The sequence below is a fragment of the Balaenoptera musculus genome, chromosome 7 (genome assembly GCF_009873245.2).
Source record: "Balaenoptera musculus isolate JJ_BM4_2016_0621 chromosome 7, mBalMus1.pri.v3, whole genome shotgun sequence".
Classification (NCBI taxonomy): Eukaryota; Metazoa; Chordata; class Mammalia; order Artiodactyla; family Balaenopteridae; genus Balaenoptera; species Balaenoptera musculus.
Window position 1 is genome coordinate 61,466,142 of NC_045791.1, and position 15,976 is coordinate 61,482,117.

The window sequence follows — 15,976 nt, forward strand, 5'->3', positions numbered from 1 at the left end:
CCATTAGTCTCCAGTCATCCAGGGCAGCGGGGGGACTCCCGGCCACGCGCCCCGGGCCCTTGCCCAGGCGTGGGGGCCCCGTGGACCACGCCGGCCCGTGTGTAGGGAGAGGGGATGCGGCCAGCCCCGGGGATGACCCTGGCCCCAGCCTGCGGGGCGGGTAGTCCAATGGGCAGCCTCGCTCCGGAGGCGGGCTCAGGCCGGAAGCCACCCCGTGGCACAGCGGCCCCGCGAGACGGCGCCCGTGCCCCCGCCTTCTCCGGTACCAGCTCCGCGGCCAAGGGCGTCAGGGGCCAGCCCGCCGGGTCCCCGCCGCGCTCTTTGTCCTGGCCGCGCGCGGGCGGACGCGTGCGCCCCCCGGGTGAAGGGAGGCGCGGAGAGAGCGCGCGGGAGCGCGCGAGAACAGCTCGCGCCCGCCGGGCGCCGGCGGCGCGCGCCCGTCCGCCAGGCAAGCAGCGAGCGAGCACGCGCGCCGCCGCCGCGCCCTCCCCTCCCCCCGCGCTCGCCTCGGAACTTGCTGACTGCGCGGCCGGGAGGAGCCGAGCCGGGCGGCAGCGGCTGGAGGCCACAGTGCGCGGGGGTCTCCCGCGTCCCCTACGCCTCGCCGGGAGCTCGCGCCCTCGCCCAGCCGAGCTCCCACCACCCCCCCCTTTTTTCCGAAGGCGCTGGGCGGCGCCACCCTCCGGCCGGAGCCCGGCACTGCACAACCCCCTCCGACTTTCAATGTTCCACACTCCCCGGCCAGAGCCTCCTCGGCTTCTTTTTTTCCCTCCCCCCCCTTTCCCCCCCCCCAGCTGCCTCCATTTCCTTAAGGAAGGGTTTTTTTCTCTCTCCCTCCCCCACATCGTAGCGGCGCGCGAGCGGGCCGGGCGGGCGGCCGAGGTAAGGCGGCGGGGCCGGGGGGCCGCGTGGGGGGCGGCCGGGGCGGCGGCGGCGGTGGGGGAGGGGGCGGGGGCGGGCAGCTTTGTTCGCGCCGGGAGCCCGCGCCGCCGGTGTCCGCGAGCCGCGGCGGGGCCGGCCGGGCTGCTCGCATCACTTGGCGCCCGGCGCGGTGAGCGCTGCCCGCGGCCCCCGCGCGGCCCTCCCCACAAAGGGCCGCGGAGCTGCGTGGCCGCCGTCGCCGGCCGCGGCTCGCCTCGGCGGGCGCGGAAATTTGTTGCACTTCTTGGGGCTTTGTTTGTTTGTTTTTCCTCTCAAATTTTTTTTTTCGTTATTTTGGACAAAATGTCGGTCCGTGCTGTAAAAATTGAGCGAGGAACCTTGATGGCACGGGGAGCTTTGCAGAAGGTGCAGTTTGAATTCTGCTTTTCCCAGGGTGGCAGCTCGGTCTTGGCCGGATGAATCTTCTCTGCTGGCCGTGAAAACGGCCAGAGCAGCTTGTTAGTTGATTTTTTAAAATTCGTAAGTGTTGTATTTAAAGGCTTACGGGCTCAGAGGAGGAATCGCCACCTTAAATAAGCATATGGGCTATTAATAGGGTATGTTTTCCTCTCGGAAAGGGAATTTGGTAGCTTTGACCAATGTCAGTGTGTAAATATTTAGACGTTATTAGTGACTTTTTAACATTTTTCAGCGAGATCTGTTATTTACAGTGTGTCATACGTTATTAATGCTCGTTGCCTAAGTTCCCTGGCAAATCTGTTTCATGCCTTCTGAGAAAGTAGACAATTGATAGATTGTCCAAGGGATGGAAAAAAATGTGAGTGGGTTTTCTAACTTGAGTTCGGTAAAGCCCTGAACGCTGCCGTTGTGAGACACATCACCTCCCCTGTAACCTTCCTGTACGATGAGATGTGTGAACACTTTTGAAGCGTTTTCATTAAAATATGATTTTAGGTGAAGATTAAGAGAAGAAAATGCTGTTGGCTTATTTCTTAGACTTACATTTCCTTTCTTTCTCCCTTTTCTCTTTAAAAGTTTTCCAAGAAATAACTTCACCAAGATGTCCAGTGATCGGCAAAGGTCCGATGATGAGAGCCCCAGCACCAGCAGTGGTAGTTCAGATGCGGACCAGCGAGACCCAGCCGCTCCAGAGCCTGAAGAACAAGAAGAAAGAAAACCTTCTGCCACCCAGCAGAAGAAAAACACCAAACTCTCTAGCAAAACCACTGCTAAGTTATCCACTAGTGCTAAAAGGTAATGTGTAAAAAAAGGATTAAGCACGTTGTCAGGTTGTCTTCCAAATGGCTGGACGCTTTTGTTGGTTTTACATCAGTAGCAATAGTTCGAAAACATTTCCTTTGCGCTCAGTTTTATTTGGACTTGAATGAGTTGTCATTCTTTAGGTGGCATATAATCCTCCTCCCTAGACTTTTAAGCAAACTCGTTATTAGACTTTATTAGAATTAGACTTTTAAGCAAACTCGTTCTGTACTTTGGTAACTTCAGTGAGAGTGTCCTTGAGCAGAGATTGGACTAACATCTGACAGATTGTTTAAGGAGTTGGCAAGGAAAATTTGGTGAACCCAAATTAGCTGATACATTTGAGGATGTTTCCTTTTTATGAGTCATATTCGGCTTCCTTGAAATTGACACTTAGATCCGCAGTGTCTCTCTTCATGAAACTTAATGATCAGAAATGGTCACGTTTGCTAGAAAATTTGTAAATTCAAGGCCTTGGCTATATTTGAAAGCAGATTTTAAAATTGTGCTCCAAATCTGCTTTCAGTTTTACAAACGACTTTAAGTCATGCATCCCAGGTATTACTTTCTGTAATTAGGCTATGGTTATATAGCTCTGTGTCCTTGTGAGGGCAAATAAAACTGAAAAGTAGCCATTTACATTTTAGGTGGCACTTGGTGAGTGACAACTTTGTCATTTTTCCTCTTCACTCTAAAACTTGTGGATATGCTTGTCACATTAATACTCAACAGCAGGAGAAACATATTTTGTTGGATATAAGTGAAAGATCATTTGTTTCTTGTTGATTTATGTTATCTGTAATGGTGAAAAAAAGACTGTCAGTGGGACTCCATCAGTGGTAGTAGTAGTGGAATACCCATGATTTCTAGTAATTATACATCAAATGCTTCTATAGCATTAACCAATATTGACATTTTATTGATTTTTGTTGATCACAACCAAAAGAAAAAGAAAATATAAAAGCTGATCAAATGTTGGCATTCTGTAGTGATATTCTATGGATTTTCACCTCTATTACATCAATAATCAAGTATTAATAACGAGAATATTTATGAAATAACAGCAGTCTTTGAGATAATTTAAAATTCTCAATTTGTTGTAATCTTGTTGATGAACATATTAGACACATCTTAAGTTTTGAAAGCATTTTAAATTTGAATAAAATAAGGACTGCGTTTTTTCCTCTTACTTCAAGGCTATCATTATCTCTTCTCCCAAATTTATTAAATTTAAGTGCTGTACTTAAGGTCAGGGAAGACAGATTCAGTTAAATAAGAATGCCAGAATCCTTTGGAAGTTTTTCACTGGTAAAAATATTTGTAAATTTCAAACTCTTTTTTTTTAAAGATAAAATATTGTCAGAATTATTAATGTGCACTTGCAGTAGCCTGTTAACTCTTACCTTGGTAAAAGTGACTTGAAGTCATTGTCAAATATTCCAGTGCTTTCCCTCCTCCCTTCTTGTCTCATTTGCATATAAGCTTGAAAAGAGAATTTCTTTGGTAAAAAGTGTTTTAAAATACATTTTATATCCTTTACTGAGTACTAGCGGAGGGCTAGTTCTCAAATCAGGTGTAAATGTCTTACTTATTTATAGTAGCAAGTGAGAAAAAAAGCTGCAAAGTTTCTGTTAAGGGACTTGGGTTATGCCTCTGAGAACAAAGAGGAAGCAGCCATGTTAGCGTTACTGAAGGCGAAGCCAGCCTTGCATTTAACTGCATGGTGGTAGAGGGCAGTGTGATTCCCCGGTTATTCTGTAGACTCTCTCAGATCCTTTTTGTCTCTTCTCATTTCACTAACAGAATTCAGAAGGAGCTAGCTGAAATAACCCTTGATCCTCCTCCTAACTGCAGGTAAGAAACAAATCTTGTTTTAATTTCAAATTGTGGAAAAATATCAAGAGATTCATGTATTGTCCTTGAATATGTGTGCTGCAGAAGAGGCTACATTTGCTTCTTTTCAGCTTTGCAAGTGGATGAAACAAAAATTGTCTTGGATGAATTAAATAAATGTGGGAGGAATAAAACCTTTTTAGCGTGTATCATACACTTCGGACTTACGAATATATTGATTTTGTGCTTCTTGCTGGGATTAGTATGAATAGTGCTGATTTTTGTTCTGCTGTAATAGTTCTATACTGTGTTTATTCAGAAGTATATTGCAGAAACTTCTAAAATTTTGCTAAGCTTTAAAGTTACTGCTTGTGTGCAATCTGAACTGACCTTCCAAATTTAGAAATTGCTGAATATGGTGTTACAAAATGTAAATGCAGTAAACAAGAGTATAGTTGTTTCTGTTTGATTTATTCAGTAACTTGCCTTAAGGACAAATTTTACGTGCTAAGCTAATGGTTTTAGTTGCTGCTTTCTAGAGAATGCATTGCTGGAATTATTTACATTTTAATTAAATGGCCTAATTACTTGGGAAAATTCTTAGTAATTTTAGTACTTGAAATACATGTATAAAAAGCAGTGAATGAGTTGGAATTTGTGGAAAGAAGTCATTTCAGTGAAACTCATGTAGAATAATTTAAGATTGTTGGTTGGTATAGGTGTATTAAAAGTAACTGGTTGATAATTTTTTCCCTGAAAAATTTTTTTAAATTCCTCTTACTTAGCGCTCAGTTTTTCAGCAGTGACTTTATGGCTTCCAAAATTCATCAAACTTAGAAAACCAGTCTTTAGATAATTTGCATGGAGATACCTGCTCAAGAACAAGAGTGGCTGCTAGAAATAAGGCAGTGTTGTGGTTTGGTATGAAAATGTTTTCTTGTCTTACCTATATTTTTGCTACAAGTTGTGTTCACTTGTGATGATCAGACCTATTTCTGAAGTCTACTTGAGATATAATAGGATATAATCCAACTGCTTCTTATCATGTGTGTTAACTGGGTCCTCCAGTAAGGTGATCTGATCCTTATTTGCTCATACTTGTAATCAGACATTTCAGTTCAAAAAGGAAACATGAATGTAGACTAATTTTAAACATAGTGGTATGTCAGATCTCAAAGTAGCGCTTACGAGCTGCACTGTCCAATAACGTAGCCACTAACCACTTGTGGTTATTGACCATTTCAGCTGTAGTCCAAAAATGAGATGTTCTGTAAGTGTAGAATACACATCAGATTTTGAAAACTTAGTATGAAGAAAAGAATTTTTGTAAAATATCTTAACTGATTTTCTGAAAAATATTTATTGCATGTTGAAATGTTAATATTTTTGATATGTTGGGTTACATAAAATGTTTTAAAATTAATTTCTTCTTTTTACCATTTTAATACGGTTATTAGACAATTTAAAATTACATATGTGGCTCGCATTATATTTCTGTTGAACGGCACTGCTTTAGAGAATAAATAAATGAAAGTATTTCCTTTCAGGCTTCTAAATGGTGTGTCAAATCTGTAGCCATTTAGGGAGGTCAAGTTAAATTTGCTCTCTGGAAGAATCACTTAACTTGCAGAGTGTATTCTGGTATTTCTCATTGTAAAAGACATAAAGATCTATCAGTTCAAAGGTCTTAAATGTTTTAAAATTGCATGTAAGGTCAAACATTTTTTAAAAGTTTTTGTTGATTTTCTGCAAATGGCACAAACTAGCGTTCTTGTGTAGATCTAGCGAACCCAGTAGACATGTGTGAGATGCCCTCAGAGCAGTTGCTTAGTGTTGCAGTTGCTGAAGAAATGTGCTCTACATGTTTAGCCCAGGAATGTTTCCACAAGGTCACTGACGATTATTTTAGAGGAAGTAGAGTCTTTCTTGGAGATAGAAAGTTTAACTTGTTATTATTTTTCTCTTTATCTACCAGATTTCCTTTCAGTCCATGAAATAATGCTTCACATTTAGTGATTAGGCTAGTGAAATAGTGAACCTTTGGGCTTGCTCGTGTGCAGTAACTTGGACTACATCATCTGTGCTTTCCCTCGTCACAACTTGTGATCACTGTCAACTATTGCAAATGACATCTTTCAGTTCTCTGCTTCTTGTTACGTATGAGTTTCTTTGTGACTGTGTGAGTGATTAAAGAAAAAAAACAGAAAATATGAGTCTTAGTAGGAGACTGGAGAAGTTTTTTTTATTAGTTTGGGGACAGCCTTCCTTCATATGCTGGACAAGTAAAATACCCACATAGTTTTGTGTGTTTTTCTATGAGTCTTCAGATTCTTTTGGGTGGAAGAACATCTAGTCCTTGTTCTTGAGCAGGAATTTGGAATAGTGAGTGTTTAGTGGAGGCATTTTAGGATTTTGACAGCTAATTTAAAATTTGTATTGTGTTTTTACCTTTGTGTCACACTTGTGGTGTTCTTGTATTCACAGGTGCGTTGGTGAGAATTTTAGCTTTATGTTGATCGTACAGTTTAAATTTGTTAATTTTTGTCTTAATTAAAAATGGGACTATATTAATAAATTCTAGAGTATGTGAATTCATATTGCCTGAAATCTATGAAACCTAATTCTTTTGACTTTAATGTGTAATCAGAATTCAATTATGGTTTTGAATATGATTTTTATAAGCTTATCAAAGTACGTGACACATTTAATTCTTCCTCAGGGGAGAAATGTAAAGTATGTCTGTGTACATTCAGGAAAAAGTTGAATGGAATACAAGAAAACTCAACAAAACCAAAATTACTCAGACTTGATTAAGATTTTTCTTAAATTCCTTCCTATGTTTAATTAATAAAATATTCTTTAGTTATTATACAGCTGTGTCAAATATGTATACACCCAGGGTGATCATAGGATAGACTTAATTACTGAATTGAGTGTGTGGCTTTAAACATGTTTGAAAACATTTTGATAGTATTGATATTTCTTTTCCCAATAGTATAAAAGTTTGATAAAATGTTATTTCCAGTGATTTGATGGCATTTCAATTTTTAGGTATTGGAGTGCTTTAGGCCAAAGCATTCTAAACATAGGGATATAACATTTAGTGCCTTCAATTCATACTCTTTACTGTATTCCAGATTAGAGTATAAACAGCTGATACACCAGTGACAATGAAGGGAAGTTGTATGTGCTATTAAGACATTTACGTTCCATCCAAAGAGTGTCCTTGTCCTCTCAGGACTTGACAGGTGGCAGAAGTTTAGAAAGGTGCTGGATTTTGAACTTAGCCTCTAATTCTTTCTGTATCTGAGAAAGTAGAAAAATACGCTCCAAAAATATTCTTTAACATGTTCAGATTGAATCTGTGTTAAGTAGGTATTCAGGGACATTTGTAAATAATTTTTGAATGTGGGAAGACCTTATTGGGAGGGAGGTGTGACGGTATCAAGTTATAGTATTAATATGCGAAACCTGAAAGTAGGTACTAATGCTTGCAAATTTTGCTCATTTCCTTCTTTCTAAAAAAAAAATTAATAAGAGAAGCAGTTAAGTTCTAAACCAGAAGTTGGCAAGCCCTGATTTATTTGTAAGCCTAATTGTCTAACTGGATGAGCTCTATCTCCTTTGGAGGGTTACCACCACTTTGCACCATTTCTAGGGAAGGTAGAACTTCGCTGCTCAAAGGGTGGTCTTCAGACCAGCATCATCTGCATCACAGGTGAGATTTTTAGAAATGTAGAATCTTGCCTCCCCCACTGCAGAAGTACTGAATCAGGATCTGAATTTCAACTAGATTTCCAGGTGAATTGTATGTATACTAAGGTTTGAAAAGCAGTGGTACTGGAACTGGACTGTCTGGGTTCAAATCCCTGCTCTGGCACTTAATAGCTATGTTAACTTAGATAAGGTATGGAATATTTCTGTCTTTCAGTTTCTTATCTGTATGATGAAGATTAAAATGATATCCCTCTTTATAAGTTTGTTGTGAGGATTAGATGAATTAATATGTTTAAAATTTTTTTAACAATGTAAACTTGGTCAATAAAGTGGCCGTAGATGGTTAAAGAGCTAGTTTATAGCAGAATGCCTTCACTCTTGCTGGCGTTTTCTCCAGTGCATCAGCATCTGACTGTAGGAATAATTTCATCCTAATCAGCTCCGCACCTATTTATTGAGACTATGTCAGGCAGCTGTTTTTTTGATGTTAGTAAAAGCAGTTCCTTGGAACTTGAGTAAAAAAGAAAATAAACCTAAGAACATTGGGTAAATCTGAAGAAATAGTATATCCTCTTTAAAGGAATATGCATAAGGTTAATGATACTTAATTCAGTAGAGAATGCTCTGACTGTCCAATAAATTATAATAAAAAATTCTTAAATAATGGTGATAGTTATGTTTTCCCTTTTAAATGTTCCATTGTAGGAATTTGTAGTTTTACTGTATTGAGAATGAGATTATATCAATGTTTTTGTAAAATTTAGATTCTGAATTGATACAGTTTACTCGTTACCTAAACATAGCATTCTTTCCTTCTCTCTGATCTAGGGAGAGATTTTGGAAGCTTTCTCTGATTGGTGTATGAAAGCAGGTCATGATCAAAATAACATGTGATATCTACATAGCTTTGTTGGTTGCTTATACAATACTTGGTTTTAAACCCTCCCACACATATGGATAGATTGCTTTTTCTTTTTTACTTATGCATTTGATTGCTGTTAGCCAACAATATTAGCCAGTTTATATTAGCCAGTGTGTGCTATGTGAAGGTACCCTATTTTATAAAACAAAATTGTGTCATTAATCATCTAGTCCTTTTGTTCTCAACTCTTGAAAAAAAATCCTGCAGTTGCCTTTTTATAAAAATTAAATCTCAGTTGGATGCTTGATTTGTAAAACAGATAAGTATAGAACTACTCTGACTGAAGGTGTTTTCCATCTCACTCTACTGTGGTCATCTACCAAGAGATAGTTCTTATTTTATTATTAATTAATTACATTTTGGCATCAGCATAGACCTCAAAAATCATGAGGATTTTTCTTGGTACTTGGACATTCCTGATAATTTTAAATGTTTTATTTTTCAATAAGCTAATAATTGGTTCAGCACAGCTGTAATATCAATACGTGAATCCGGTATGTTAATACTATATACTATAATTATTTACTTGTTTGTCTACCTTCTGCAAGAGTTAGTGTTCCTTTGAAAGGAGGATTGTCTTGAACATTTTTCTGTCTTGCTTCACACAGTGCTTTTCATGTGAAGATTTATTAAGTTAATAAATAAGTTGAAGTCTGTCAGATTGACAGGAATAGAAATTCCAGGCAAAACAATGAGTTTGGATTGGAGAAAATCTATTAAATATCCCATATATTCTTTACTTTTTCATAATTGTAATTTTTAATATGATTATTCAGAGGTATTTGGTTACCATTTTTATTATAAAAGGAAATTGATTCACAGTAAAGCTAATTATTTCCCTCATATATGCCAGTGTAGCAGAAGGACTCAGTTCTGTTGTGACTAAAAATTTTTTCCAAAAGAACGATGTGATTGAAAATAATATTCTTCCCCATCTAAAGGTCACATTTTTATTAGGGATCTATTAAGTTCAGTGCAGATAATGTAATTAGAAAGTGTGTGAAAACTGTGCATTTAAAAAGTTGCGTGGTTACTTTGCCGCTACATGCAGGACTCTCAAATTGTTTTGTTGTTCCTTTCTATACATAACCAACTGGTACCTTATTCTCTCCTTGAATAAGTTGCTGTAACAGCAGATGGATATGTTTAGTTATAAGAAAGTCAACAAGTCATTGTTCCTTAAGAGTGCCGGGCGCTCCAATTGATAACAGAGAACTTGATCTGCCATTCTGGTCTTTCCTACAAAATTAAGATTAAAAACATAGAACAAAACCACCTGCAGATCTAGAGAAATAGAAAATGGTTTTTTCCCTTCCCATACTGCTTTTAACAGGGAAATATATTTGGCATTTTAGAATCTAGAAGAATAAACATCTTTAAACTTTTAATATTTCTCTTGCCTCAGTTCTCAACTGGGGGCAGTTTTTGCCTTCTTATTCCCTCACCCCACCCTGGCCTAGGGGGCAATTGGCAATGCCTAGAGACTTTTCACAACTGGGGGAAGAGGGGCTGCTACTGATAATTTAGTGAGTAGAGGTTAGGGACGCTGCTAAATACCTTGTAATGCCTAGGTCAACTCCCTCCAGCAAAGATTTATCTGGGCTATAAAATGTCAGTAGTGCTGAGGTTGAGAAATCCTGCTGTAGATGTTTATTCCAGTACCTTGCCTCTTTAATTTTTACATGGTTTGCTTTTTACCATTTTCCTCTTACTAGTGATGCCTACTGAATACATTCTCCTATACCTTCCTCAGAGTTGGTATCCCCATCTCCCACTACTCTTGTGCTGTAGTTTATCTTATGTTATCTGATACATGTCTGTTTTTTTATGTGAACCTACAGGAATGGCTACCTTGAGTACCTGCTAAATTATGGTCTATTGAGGCCAGAAATGCTTACAGCAGTATTTTTAATTAACTAGTCTCCTTCTAGTTAATTATACCCTCTCATGATTTAGCTTTAGGCTGGTTGTATCTGTGTGCTACTGGGAATATTGAAGTATCATCAAGTAGAAATACCATTGGAAAGTCATCAAAATTCAATTGGATTCAGTACATTGATTGAACTACAAACAGGTTAGAAAGCCATGCTCTTCATTTGACTTTTATTTTTATCATTAAGACAACACAGAGATTATTTACTTCTATTATTGTTACAAGTCCACAGTCCTTTATTCCAAACTCTTGGGGGCCAGTAATGTTTCAGAATTCGGAAATTTTAAGATTTTAGAAAGGGAATGTGATATATTTGTTGTGTTTTATGTAACACCGCCAGTGGGATCTGGAGAAGCACTCCATAATCAAACACATTCATATTTCTACAGTCAAATTGTATGCATGTTCATATTAAGGGGATAAATAGACACTACAGATAGTTTTTGGTTAGTTCATGTTTGGTGTTGGTGTTGCTGCCAAATTATTTTTCTCCAAACTTACTTTTTTTTTAATCTTTGATTTTTAGAGCTTTTGGGATATTCCAGAATTGCGGGTAAGCAATTGTGGCTCTATAATACTTCTGTTACAATGACAAGTGACTTCAGCTATTTTACTCATGGTGAAAGGGTGTTTAAAGTCTTGTTCAGCTTTTCTTTCTTTTACCTGTTTCCTGATAGCTGTTTTTAGTTTCTCGGTTGTTATTTTTGTACTGTTGCTTTTTTTTTTTTTTTTTTTGTATAATTTGTGTGCTTAACTAGAAAAAAGTTTAGACTCTTGATTTTAGAATTTTTTCTCCTTAAGGTGAAACTATAAGTATCAGTTTCTTTTTTAAGTTATTCTGTGTACATTCGATTACTTTTCTGCTTTGCTATCAGAATTCTCTTTTAACCATTCTATTCATCCTGGATATACAAAATTACACAGAAAGGAAGATATCCTTTAATACCTAAGCTCAGGACTTGCCATTTTTATGTATGCATTTTGTCTAGCATTTGAGTGCAGTTAGGCTGTAAAAGGAGACGTTGAATTTTGCTAAGCTGTGTTGCGTTAACAAACAAACCTAGAAAGCTTATAACGTGAACATATAAACATTTGTCTCACTTGTATGAAGTCCTCTGTGGGTCCAGACTCTCCTGGTTAGCTCTTCCACGTGTCGGCTCAGATCTGTGCAGCTTACATCTTGTAGCCCTGCCATTTGGAACATGTGTCCAGGCAAGATAGCTAGAGGGTCATGTGCTGTCTAACTGTTAAGTGCTTTGGTCTGGAAGTTAAGACATGAATTAATCACTTGGCCTCGACCAACTGCAAGGTGGCTGGAAAATGTCGGGGAGCATATGGATATTCAGTGAGAAATCGATTTCTCTCCCTATATACAAAGGATATATACTTCATGAATAGGTGAGCACCCAGCCTGACACTACTGGATTCCATAGTATAGTGCCTATTAATATGCTATTTTATTTAATTCCCAAAACAATCCTTTGAAGTATCATTCTTGTTAAGATTTCAAAAGCTAATCTGAGAGTTGTCACACATGTAGTGCATATATATAACAGCTCCAGGGCAAAAATGTAGGCTTACTTTTTTTCTTTTAATATATTTATTTATTTATTATTTTTGGCTGTGTTGGGTCTTCATTGCTACTCGCAGGCTTTCTCTAGTTGAGGGGAGCGGGGGCTGTTCTTCGTTGCGGTGCGCGGGCTTCTCATTGCGGCAGCTTCTCGTTGCAGAACACAGGCTCTAGAGTGTGCAGGCTTCAGTAGATGCGGCGCGTGGGCTCAGTAGTTGTGGCTCATGGGCTCTAGAGCGTGGGCTCTATAGTTGTGGCGCATGGGTTTAGTTGCTCCGCAACAAGTGGAATGTGGGATCCGCGGCATATGGGATCTTCCCGGACCAGGACTTGAATGCGTGTCCCCTGCATTGGCAGGCAGATTCTTAACCACTGCGCCACCAGGGAAGCCCGTTAGGCTTACTTTTTACGTGAAGGTAAGCACTTTTGCTTTTGTACACTGCTGCTTGAGAAATCTGGTAAAAGCATTCAGAGTTGTTTAAGGGTTTGTAGGTGCATGCTTAGTATAAGTACATCCCATTTGTTTGCTTATAGTCTCTTGAAGGATCCAAAATACTGTATGGTTTTAGAACCTGGCAAGTGAGGTCCAGATGGTGAGTTGGAGAAAGAAGAGTTGCCTTCTTTGGCTTGGGGGTGCTAGGCTCGCCTTGGGTCTTTTTTTTTTCTTCTTTTTAAATCATTCAGAAGCATTTTCTTTTCAAGGAGCATTCCCCAAGTTGCCAGCTTTCTTGCCTATTCTCTTGCCTTGTAAGGAAGAAGGTCAGGGATTGAATATGATCGTGATGGAAAAGGCAAATCTTTGTTCTCTGGCTTGTAGTTCCTTGTGTAAGGCTTTTCTTTGGGCAAAGCAGTGAGACTTTAAATCTGCCTCTACTTTTTTGTCTGGGGTATTGTGAAGTGGTCTATGTTTATGAATTGCTTTGAAGTTGGAAAAAAAATCTATGGATAAGAATTTCTAGTTTTATGGAGAAAAGTCCTAATCACATAGGATTTTAGGAGTATTTTAATGCTGATTTCTCAGCAACATGTGCTCTTGTTATTTTTTAATACTGGTATTAGATCTGACTTTTTATAGAAATTTGGCTTTATATTAGATCCCTCTTAATTTTGTCTTGTTTTCTATAGTTTCATAGTTTATTTAAGCACTATTTTTCCTAAACTTGTGAGTTTATACAAAAATATTTCCAGATAATAGTATGGAGATTTGCTTTTTTCCTAGGAGTTTCTCTGGAAGAGGAACTGTTCTGCTTAGAAAACAGAGCTGATGTTTTCAGTGTGACCTGCTAGGTTGATATAGTTCATTTTAGATTGATAAAACGAAATGAGTTTTATGAATCATATCTGTGTCTTCCATCTTGTCTAAATGCTGTATAAAAATTAAATTCTAAAACTTTCAGCTTTTTCTTTCTGTTGACATTTCATCAGTTTTTTAAGGGTATAAAAGGAAATAGCGTAAGCTTGTTTTTAGCACCTGTTTTGGATGTGATGGTCAGTAAGATGTGATTAACCTTAAGTAATAGCAAGAGGGTCAAATTTCTAGAGTTATTAAATTTTAAAAATCCCAGCCTCCTGTTTGGTCCTTGTTGTAAATAATAATTGTTTTAATTTTATGGTTATTTGCAACAGATAAAACTTTGAAAGGAGTTGCAATATTGCCTTGTTCATTCATTGTCCAAGGTTTAATCTGTCTGTTTTGGAGGGATTTCGACCAGTTTTGCCATTCTGAAGTTTCTTTGCTGCTTCACTGTCCCAGAGTAAATATACTTTGTCATTCTGTTTAACTTCTAGCTTGTCTGGGGAGAAATAAAGACATCTCTAGTCTGAAATTGCTTTTGGGAGTATAGCTCCACATGTTTTGGTCTGAGTGAAAGGCCTAGGGAAACATGAATTTTGTTACCTTTTTATTTTATTTTCCTTTACTTATAAATCATCATGATGATTCTCCCTTTATATCCATGGGACTCGCTTTTTATAAACACCATTCATTCCCTTTCTGAGGGTGGTTATTTGTAGTTTGTTTTGCCATTTACAATCTTATAGGTCCTTTACAAATGGATCATTTTTTTACATTAAATTTTAGTAGGTCAAGAATCCATTTATTTAGGGTCCCCAAGAGAATTGATCTCAGAAGATTGTGGCTGCACATTTTTTATGGCTTCCTACTGCTTTCTGTGGTCTTCTCAATTTAAACAGTAACAACATCAAAATATAGAGGGCATCATAAAGCCTTGGCTTTATGGTTTTATTTTTGTTTCACACTTGTTTCTAAGGGTATTGGTAATATTTGTTGGATTTGTAAATACTTGTAGTAAATCTACCTGCTATCACAAAGAGGGGAAATCTGGCATTTGAAGGGTTTAAACACAAACTTAGATGCACACGACCCGTGTGGAATTCAGCGACGGTTTTAACTAGTGCACCTTTAGATTTTCTTTATTTTATTTACACCAGTGTCTGTTTAAAATTTGTAAAGACATTTCTGTTATATCCTCCCAGATGCTTAATATCCCCATATCCATTAGAGGACTATGCCAAGTATTCATTTTGTTCTTTTATAAGCCGGAAAATAAACATGTTGCAAATGATCGCTTTTCCCTCCTGCTGAGGTTTCTTAATTTTTTTAAATTAACTTATTATGGAGAACTTGAAACATATACAGAAGTAAACAGACTAGTGTGATAAATGCCCTTGTAGCCTTCACCCAGTTTCAATAGTTACCAACCTTTGACCAATTTCGTTTCATCTATAACACCAAACCATTTCACCCTCCCATATTACATTGAAGCAAATCTCAGACATCATTTCATCTGCATTTTTAAAGAACAGCTATTTCAGTGTGCATTTTCAAAAGGTAAGGACTTCTTTTAATTTAACCACAATGTCATTAACACATCTAAAAATATCAAAATTCCTGAATCAGTCATTGTTCAAATTTACAAATGTCTCAGGGATGTCTACCTTCCTTCTTCACAACTAATTTGAATCAGTATCCAAATAAAGTAGAGACACTGTGATTGGTCAATGTTTTTTATGTATCTTCCAATCTGTAAGTTCTCTCTTTTTGTTTTTGTCTTTCTCTTTTTCATTTTTGCAATTTATTTAATGAAATAGGGCTGAGTTTCTAAGTCTGGATTTGCTTATTGCATTCTTAGTCATAGTATAATATCTTTCTTTGTGTTCAGTGTTTCCTGTAAATTTGGGAGTTTGGTCAAGAGACTTGTTCATGTTCAGGATTGATAGGCCCCCCCCCCCTTTTTTCTTTTGACAAAACTGCTTTATAGGTGGTAGTGAGCTTTTCTATCAGGAAACACTTAAGATCTGATTGTCTTTTTGTGATGCTGGTAGTCATTGGAATACATCTCTTAAGAGAAATTTACCCACATCTTCCATTTGGTTACCAATCTGGTGAGTTACATAGTGAAGGCAGAATAAGTGGTTAATTCCTCCCCTTGTTTATCAGATTTATTTTTTTCTTCCTTTTCAGAATAATGAGTTGGTTTCCTATTATCCTTTTCAGACTCATTGTGAACTTGTATTTGTTGTGTTTCATTCCATTGCAGTACTTCAGTATATGCTGCTATAGTCCTTACAGACCTTCTTAATTTTAAATAAACTTCAACTTAAATTGCTTTGCCTTAGGAAACTTTGGATGTATAAAAGTTGCATGGACATATTTGGTGGTAAAATAATGCAAATGCATGTTATTCAACTTAACCAATGCCCTAGGTGTTATTTTTAAAACTGAATACTTACCGAAACTGTTGCTTTAAGCATAACATATTTTCCTGGCCACCTCTTCATTTGTCAAGGGATAATCAATGTCTTAGCATTAGAATAACCAAAATTCCTTCGTTAGAAC

At 38.2% G+C, this 15,976-nt stretch overlaps 1 protein-coding gene across 4 annotated transcripts in view; it reads left to right on the top strand.

Moving 5' to 3' along the window:
* The first annotated feature begins 502 nt into the window (after positions 1-502).
* The window catches only part of UBE2E3 (ubiquitin conjugating enzyme E2 E3), an 88,812-nt gene continuing 73,338 nt past the window's right edge, over positions 503-15,976 (top strand). The window contains exons 1-3 of one of the 4 annotated variants that reach the window (XM_036858221.1): positions 503-882; positions 1,918-2,136; positions 3,946-3,996. In XM_036858221.1, the coding sequence (XP_036714116.1) occupies positions 1,943-2,136; positions 3,946-3,996 (245 nt within the window). In that variant the 5' untranslated portion in view covers positions 503-882; positions 1,918-1,942. Of the gene's footprint in view, positions 883-1,039; positions 1,402-1,917; positions 2,137-3,945; positions 3,997-15,976 lie in introns of those variants that run through there. The other 3 variants (XM_036858223.1, XM_036858224.1, XM_036858225.1) reach the window with 3 other exon arrangements.